An 8,933-nucleotide genomic window follows, 5' to 3' on the forward strand; every position below is an offset into this window, starting at 1 on the left:
AGGATCACTTGAGCCTGGCAGGCGGAGGTTGCAGTGAGCCATGACTGCACCACTGCACTTGAGCCCGGGTAACAGAGCAAGAACCTGTCTCAAAAAACAAAAACAAATGTAACAGGAATGATAGTTAGAATATTACTATTTTGCAATTATCATAGTACTATGTGAGTCTGTCAAATATTATCAATTAAGGTAAAGTTTCATGAGGAACAGAATATCTAACAGTCTCAAAATATTCCTCTCAAATTACTTAACAGAAAAATGATAACTTTCATGTGGAAAAACCTGGCAGAAATCACTTAACCAGGTGATCAAAGTTACATCACCAATACTGCAACTGACATCCTATGTCTTATGATATGCTTTGAGGACATGACATAGTCATATAATATTCTTACCAAAAATGCATAATCTGAATATAATCATGACAAAACAATCAGACAAACTGAATTTAAAGGACATTCTAAAATGTCGTACACCTATACTCTTCAAAAATTTCATGGAACCAACCAACCAACTCAGTGACAACAAAACAGGTCTACCCTGGAGTCATACTCTAATTTTTTCTACTTTCCTCCCTTTCTGATCCTTTATCCCACTTTCTTTTTCTTCCTCTTCCTTCTCCCTCTTCTTTGTCAAATAGAGGATTGAGTTATTATCACTGATCCATATAAAGTCCCTCTCTCATTTATTTTAACTCCCACCCCCCATTTCTATTCCCCGACTTCCCATGTGTAACCTTCCTAGTATGTTTGATACGCATCTTTTTGTTTGTATGTATTTTTAGAAAATGTTTATTGTTTTTGTGTGCAAAAAAAATTAAAAAAAAAATTTCATGGCTATGAAAGATACAGAAAGAAGAAAGAAGTGCTCCCAGTAACAGGAAACTAAAGAATCATAACAACGAAATGCAATGTGTGATCCTGGATGAAGGAAAGTGCTGTAAATGATATTATTGGAATAATGGCAAAAGCCAAATGCTAAATACTCTGAATTCTGTAATTTTACTATGGTTAGGTGAGAAAATTGTCTTATTTTTAGGCAATATACACAATTATTTAGGGAAAAGGGGTCATGATGTCTAAAATTTATTCTTAAATGTTTATACACAATTATCATATACAGAGAGTAATAAAGCATATGTGGCAAAATTAATATTAACAATTGATAAATCCAGATGAATGGCATACATTAGTTCACTGTACTATTGGGGCATATTTTTAATAAATTTAAATTTTTTTCAAAAAAAACTTACGGCAGTACAATTTACAGTAAAATCAAATACTTAAGGAAAAAGCCCAGTGAACAATGTGTAAGACCTGTACACTGAAAACTACGACTCACTGAGAGAAGTTAAAGGACTAAATAGAGAGATATACCATGTTCAAGTATTGGAAGACTCAATATTGTAAAGAAATTGATTCTCACCAAAGCTATCTACAGATTCAAGGCAATGCCAAATAAAATCTCATCCTGTTTCTGGGGAAAAGTAATGAGTCGACTTAAAATCTGTATGTAAATGCAAAGGACCAGAAAAAGCCAAGACAATCTTGAAATAGTAAGCGGGATGCATGAAGACTTATTATAAGATAACTTGAATCAAGATCGTGAACTAGGATAAACAAGCCCATGAAAATAAAAGGCCAAAAGCAAATCCAGGAAATTGATTGAATATGCACGGCTGAGCTATAAAAAAAAAAAAAAAAAAAGAGGAGGAATTCTATGAACTGATACATATGAATTTCTAGGATATAGTCTTAACTCTTAAAAACCATGTGAAAAACAGTATATACAGCATACTAGCTTTTGTATCAGAAAGAAAGGGAAATAAAACTTCCATAGATCTATTTAATTCTGTAAAAAGAAACTCAAAAAAGGTAAATCAGAAAACAATGAAATTGATTACCTACAAGAGATGCTGAGGAGCGGATGGGGTGGAGTGATAAGGGAGTGACATTTTTTATTATACTTTTCTGTAAAGTTTGCGAAAAGGGAGAAAAAGAAATAACAACCAAAAACAAAAAACCCAATCCAACTAACTTTTGTTTGTTTGTTTGTTTTTTTAGACAGTCTCGCTCTGTCACCCAGGCTGGAGTGCAGTGGCACAGTCTCGGCTCACTGCAACCTCCACTCCCAGGTTCAAGTGATTCTCCTGCCTCAGCCTCCTGAGTAGCTGGGACTATAGGCACCACCAACACATCCGGCTAATTTTTACATTTTTTGTAGAGACAGGGTTTTGCCATGTTGGCCAGGCTGGTCTCAACCTCCTGGCCTCAAGTGATCCGCCTGCCTTGGCCTCCCAAAGTGCTGGGATTACAGGCATGAGCCACTGTGCCCAGCCCCAAGTAATTTTTGAACACCGTTTATATCCTCAGTATAAGAAAATCTCATCCTGAATTCATGAGTTGATGTCCTTTGTAGCAACATGGATGAAGCTGGAAACCATCATTTTGAACAAACTATTGCAAGGACAGAAAACCAAACACCACATGTTCTCACTCATAGGTGGGAAGTGAACAATGAGAACACTTTGACACAGGGCGGGGAGGGAACATCACACACCGGGGCCTGTTGTAGGGATGGGGGAGGGATAGCATTAGGAGAAATACCTAATGAAAATGACGAGTTAACGAGTGCAGCAAACCAACACTGCACATGTATACATATGTAACAAACTTGCACGTTGTGCACATGTACCCCAGAACTTAAAGTGTAATTAAAAAAAAAAATCTCATCCTGAATTCTTTATCCTAGGCTTGTTTTCTGAAGCAGTATGGGTGTAGAAATTCTGAAAATTATAAGATTAAGCAAAAGAATAAACATATTAGTATCACTGGGAGCCAGGGTTCTTACTACAGAAGAAGGGAAATACAAATTTAGAATCAAGGGAAAGGAAGAACTCAGGTTTAAATGAAGTTTGAAATATGAAATTATAATTTCTAAAATATTTATACATACTTTAAAAATCATGTCCATTGAAAAGTTCTGGAAGAAATGATACTCCAACAGTTATGACAACACCTAGTAACACAGATCTTGGTTTCTAAATACCATTTTCCACTAAAAAGAAACCAGGGCTCCTTGGAGAAATGGTTGACTCTAGGGCTGGGGAAGAAAGTTATGAGATAATTCTAAAAAATCTGTTATGACAGAAAGGAAGTGCTCTCAATGGTCAAATTTGGGACAATTTGAGCAGCAAAATAAGTAAGTTCCTTTTTTAAAAACATTGAGATGTGATTAAAGTCCAATAAATAAGTTCCATAATGGGTAATGATACATGTTATCAAATAGGAATCCATGATGCAAACTGATTATAAATAAGGACATAAATACTTAGGGGTAAAGGAAGAGCTATTTCTTGGAATGCTAGCTGTTAAAGCAGAGGGAGTGAAAGAATGGGGGAAAAAAAATCACAATTTTGTAACTATCAGAATAAACACAGCTTCAGGCAAGAATCAACAGATGCCAAATCTAGGGGTGAAGTTGATGAGAATCCAGATAGCTGCATGATTGTAAAGTGTCTCCTCACATATAGCTTATTAATTGTAGAATAGAAAACATTAACTATATACTGAAGCCAGGCATGGTGACTCATTCCTGTAATCCTAGCACTTTGGGAGGCTGCAGCAGAAGGATCACTTGAAGCCAGTAGTTCAAGACCAGCCTGGGCAACAAAGCCAGATCTCATCTCTACAAAAAGTTTTAAAATTAGCCTGGCCCAGCGGTGGCTCATGCCTGTAATCCCAGCACTTTGGCAGGCAGAGGTGGGTGGATCACCTGAGGCTGGCAGCTCAAGACCAGCCTGGCCAACATGGCAAAACCCCGTCTCTACTAAAAGTACAAAAATTAGCTAGGCATGGTGGCGCACTCCTGTAACCCCAGCTACTTCGGAGGCTGAGGCACAAGAATCACTTGAACCTGGGAGGCAGAGGTTGCAGTGAGTCAAGACTGCACCACTGTTCTCCAGCCTGGGCAACAGAGGCAGACCCTGCTTAAAAAAAAAAAAAAATTAGCCTGGCCTAGTTGTGTGCACCTATACTCCCGGCTACTCAGGAGGCTGAGGCAGGAGGATTGATTGAGCCCTGAAGTTTGAGGCTGCAGTGAACTATATCACGCCACTGCACTCCAGCCTAGGTGACAGAGCAAGAGCCTGTCTCAAAAAACAAACAAACAAAACTATATACTGAAGAAGCCAGACTACACTTGAATCAGACAACCAGAAATAATCCACTACTAAAGGGCAGCTATTGTTGGCCTCCACTTACACAATGTTCCAGCTGGAAATGTATCACCTGAATCCCATCATAAGGAACTATCAGAAACCCAAATTAAAGAACATTTCATAAAATAACTGGCCTGTACTCTTCAAAATGACAATGTCATAAAGGACAGGGAAAGGCTGAGGATATGTTACAAATGAAAGGACACTAAAAGACGTAACAACTAATTGCAATAAATTATTCTGGACAGGATCCTGTACTGAGAAAAACAAATGTGATAAAAGACATTACACTATTGGAACAGTTGACAAAGTGAGACTATGGACTATAGATTAAAGTATTATATCCCTATTAAATTTCCCATAGTTGATCAATGTGCTGTGGCTACAGAAGAGAATATCCTTGTTCTTAAGGAAGACACACTTTAGTATTAACATGTAAAGTGGCATAATGTATGCAAACTTGCAAATAGTTAAAAAAAATTATTTGCATTGAGAGATAATAAAACAAATTTTGCAAAATGTTAATTTCTATTGTTCTTGCAACTTTTCTGTAGGCTTGAAATTATTTTAGGTTAATTAGTTTCAGAGGATATCTAATAAAAAGAGACTACTAAGCCAAGATAATTGTAGGTCTTTCTCCCCCACAACAATTATCAGTTTAAATCCTTGTTTTCCCTATAGACTACCCCATTTCTACATCCTACATCGGATCAAGAAATAAATATCAGATTTCCATCATTTGTTTAAAACTTCAAGGACTTTTTAAAGAAATTAATGATACATATTAAAAGAATTTTATGCAGAAAAATATTTTATGCTAACTTTGGTGAGTTTTGGGAATTTATATTGATCTTTTTTTTGCGAAAACTTCCTACAGAGATAGGTACACAATGTGCAAGGTATGCTATTATATACAGGAATGTTTAATAAGTACATTACTTATCACAGCAAACAAATGGTGAAAAGTCTAAAAATCTACGATTAGAGAAATAGTTAAATAAATTGTGATACATCCACATTGTAGAACACAATTTTTAGAAAGAATAAAATATATCGTGAGTGCAATAATATAGGTATAATACATGATATAATACAGAATGAATGAGAAAAGTTGCTGATAGATTTATTTGTATAAAAAAACAGAACTGTGCTAATATGTTTATGTATGTGCCCAGAAACAAAGGCCTGAAAGGATAGACAGGAAGTAGTTACCAGTGATTGCCCCTGGGAGAATGAGTAGGGGGAATGGCACTACTTAAACTGAATTTTTTTCCTAAAAGATCCGTGTACTATACAATTTTTACAATTTAAAAAACAAAATACTTCGTATTCTTAGAACTAAGATTTAAATGTATTTTGATGAAATATGGTTTCAGTGAAGAACATAATATGTAACTGATGTCTGAACTACTAATATATGCTTGTTACTTAGCATATATAACAAGATCTATTTTCCTGCTCAAGCACCTTTGTTCTATCAAGTTCCATGAGTTTAATTTTTAAACTAACAAAGCCAATAACTCCTTTTTGGAAATAGGTAAAATAATCCTAAATGGAACATTTCTGGTCACTTAATGATAGTAACACAAATTTAAAAACAAAACAAATAGCAACATAATGTCCTTAACAAAGCTTATCCTGAGAATTATTTCAATTGACAGACCAAAGCATGATCTAAATGATGTACTTTAAACCGTACATGACTTATGACAGTGGAGAAACATAATAAAACTGTTGAACTTTGAATTAGTGACCATCTTATCCATTTGACAAATAGGGAATATAGCAGTCAAGTATCCTTTTACTTAACAATACATGCAGGATTGTGTAACTATCTGAGAATTAAATTCAACAAATATTTATTAGGTTGCTAGCACAGTATGTTCAAGCCATTCTACTATGGTGACACAAAGACTGTCCCTACTCAAAAGACCCTTATGAAATTGCAAAAAAAGTTTATTTTACATTGAATGCAATAATAAAATTAAGGACTACTACCTCTAGAATCTATCTTTTAATTAGGCAATTTGGGTGACAAATTAACTTTTCAGCCACTATTTGCAATTACTCTCTGAATGGGATCACTGTTACATACTGTAATAAGCAGCGGTTACCCTCTTAAGTGACAATTATTTAGATTGTTTTTATGTTGAGATTTTTAAAATCTATTCTCCTTTGCATATAAGTCAATCTCTAGGGACCTTTAGGGAAACATTTACTTTTTCAGGCATCTAGAATATTATTAGGAATATTAAAATCACAATGTATTAATATAAATCAATAGGCATTCCTCTATTAACAGAAACCCCATGAGTATTTTCGAATTCTCATTACAAGACACTGGCACACAGGAGGAAATGACTATGCTGAGCACCTTGAGGACGTTGTTTCTTTACCTCGGTATACTAAAAACTGTCAATTTTCACCATTCAGCATTTCCTGAGTGTTACTGATTCCCAGTCCGTGCACAAGGCTATGAGAATACAGATTCCCTCTCTAACATCTAGGAATTCACAATTTAGTGGGGAGAAAGGCACACAAACAATTAAACAAAGTAGGTAAAAATAAAAGTAGTGGAAAATGTAGTTTTGAGAAATAGCATATACTCAAAGTAACACTTATCCATTTTCTAAAAGCCTTGAGTTGTTTCAGCAAACACAATACATGGTGAAAAAAAAAAACAGTACTCCAAGGAAGAACTCTTGGTTTCACAATTCTTAACATATGTAACGTGACTTCAGGCACGTCATTCTTAACCAGGGGTGGCCTTAGTCACCTCGTCTAAAAATGTCAGTATTAGCAGCCTAAACCCGAATCGTTTTACCAGCATAAACTAAATTGTCTCTAGTGGCTCCTCCGGGTCACAGATCCACAATACTCACATACTCATCCATCAGATTACCCCAGTAATCATGGCCCAGAGAACCACTACGAGTAAACTAGATGAATTAGAGTTCCTAAACTGAGATAGGCTTTAAACTTGTGAACTCAGAAAATGTATTACAGTGGCCATGATACAGCCTTATAAAATGAACAAGAATAGCTGAACATTTTGTGTATCATTCTGGTACAATACGCGTGTGAATTTCCTACTAGGAATCCGAGTTTCTGCACTACTGGAACCACGCCTCCCAGAGAAATCAAGGAGACACCAGAAAAACCTCCTCAAGGGACAGGGAAAAATCACGGACAAGCTTTCTTCCCTTCTCACCTCCCCCCCCAAAAAGCCCAGTGTTTTTCTTCCCCTCTAGCTATGCAGCTGCACCCAGCAGAGAAGTACTAGATTAGCATCATCTGTATTTCATTCCTTTTCTTTTGCAATAGCTATTCGCCTATAATAAACAGACCTTGTGCTCAGGGGAGAATTTACTTCCCCGTCCAGTAAAAATGAAGTTCCTTATTTTCACTAACAACGCCGTCTCCAATCAACACCCAACCTCCCTGGGGGGTGGGTGAGACCAGGCACGCCTCTCCCTGCCACCCGTGCTGCAAGCCTGACGACCCACACCCTAGGAATTGTCCCACTTTCCGAGCCCCTTCTGCTCGAGCGGCGAGGCTTCGGGGGACAGCGGAAGAGGCCGGGGATTTGGCGTGCACACCAAGGGGGCGTCCAGGCAGGCCCGGGAGCGCCAGGCTGCCTCGGCTGGCAAGGGGCTCGCAGAGGCGGAAGGGGAGCGGCGAGCCCCGTGCCACCCCCACTTACCCACTTTGTCCTTCCCGTACATGTGCCCGGCCACCTGATGCGAGAGTGGCACGCAGCCGTTGAGGAAGCGGAGTCTGCCGCCCGCCGGCTGCGGGGTGCCCTCAGGGGTGGACTCGATCGCCGGTGGGGTCCGCATTTCTGGGGGACCCGGCGCCTCGACCCGGAGGGGGGATGGTGGCTCTGTTGCCATAACGGAGAGCAGAAGCGGTAGCGGCGGCGAGAGCAGGAAAAAAAATAGGGCGAGGGAGGGGGCGCCGGAGAACCCGGGGGTCGCTCAGGCTCGGGCGCGAGGAGGCCCGGGGGTTCCCGCGGCTGGTGCCCTCTGAGGCCCGGGGAGGGGGCCCATGACGCCGCGGGGGCGCGGGCGCTCCTCTGCCCGACTCTCGGCGGAACGCGGCTCCCGGCTCCTGCTCCTCTGCCGCCGCAGCCGCCGACCCCGGCGCTACTCAGTAGACAGAACCGAACAGAAGAGCAGCAGCAGCGGCGCCCCGCGCTCCCTGGGGCCCTGACGGCGACGGCGGCCCCACCTCCTGCGCCCCCGCCCCCTCCCGCCGTCCTCCAGTCCCCTCAGCTGCCGCGCGCGCGCGTCAGCGCCGCCAGCACCGCCGCTGCCGCCGCTACTGAGCATGCCCAGAGGCCGTCCGACGGGACCCCCCCCGCCCCCGCAGTCAGCGGGGCGGGTACGCGGCGCTGCCGGGACCTGGCGACGGCGACAGGGATGGGGCGAGCGCACCCCTCTTCCTTCTCACCCCCACCCCGCGGGCATTTCGAAGTCACGCGTGCTGCTGTGGCTTCATTCATTCAACACGCTTCTCAGCGCGTCAGCTCAGAGAAGCCAGGGACTTCTAAGTGTGCGGAGCAGTCCGGCATTAGAATTGGAAGGCACTAGCATTGCCAAGGGTGGCTCTAAAAGCCACCCCTAACTGCACTCAACTCCCTCCAACTTCCACCCCGCACAAAAACAACAGAAGTAAAAGCAGGCAGCTTATTAGAGATGCGCCTTCAAAATAC

The 8,933-nt window shown here is 40.8% G+C and overlaps 1 protein-coding gene across 2 annotated transcripts in view; it reads right to left on the bottom strand.

Annotated features, from left to right (window-relative positions):
* Positions 1–8,469, bottom strand: part of IPMK (inositol polyphosphate multikinase) — an 82,392-nt gene extending 73,923 nt beyond the window's left edge. For both annotated transcript variants that reach the window (XM_004093040.3, XM_030798008.1), the window contains exon 1: positions 7,923–8,469. In XM_004093040.3, the coding sequence (XP_004093088.2) occupies positions 7,923–8,112 (190 nt within the window). In that variant the 5' untranslated portion in view covers positions 8,113–8,469. The remainder of the gene's footprint in view (positions 1–7,922) is intronic.
* Between the last annotated feature and the right edge of the window lie 464 nt (positions 8,470–8,933).

Source organism: Nomascus leucogenys, chromosome 18 (genome assembly GCF_006542625.1).
Source record: "Nomascus leucogenys isolate Asia chromosome 18, Asia_NLE_v1, whole genome shotgun sequence".
Lineage (NCBI taxonomy): Eukaryota > Metazoa > Chordata > Mammalia > Primates > Hylobatidae > Nomascus > Nomascus leucogenys.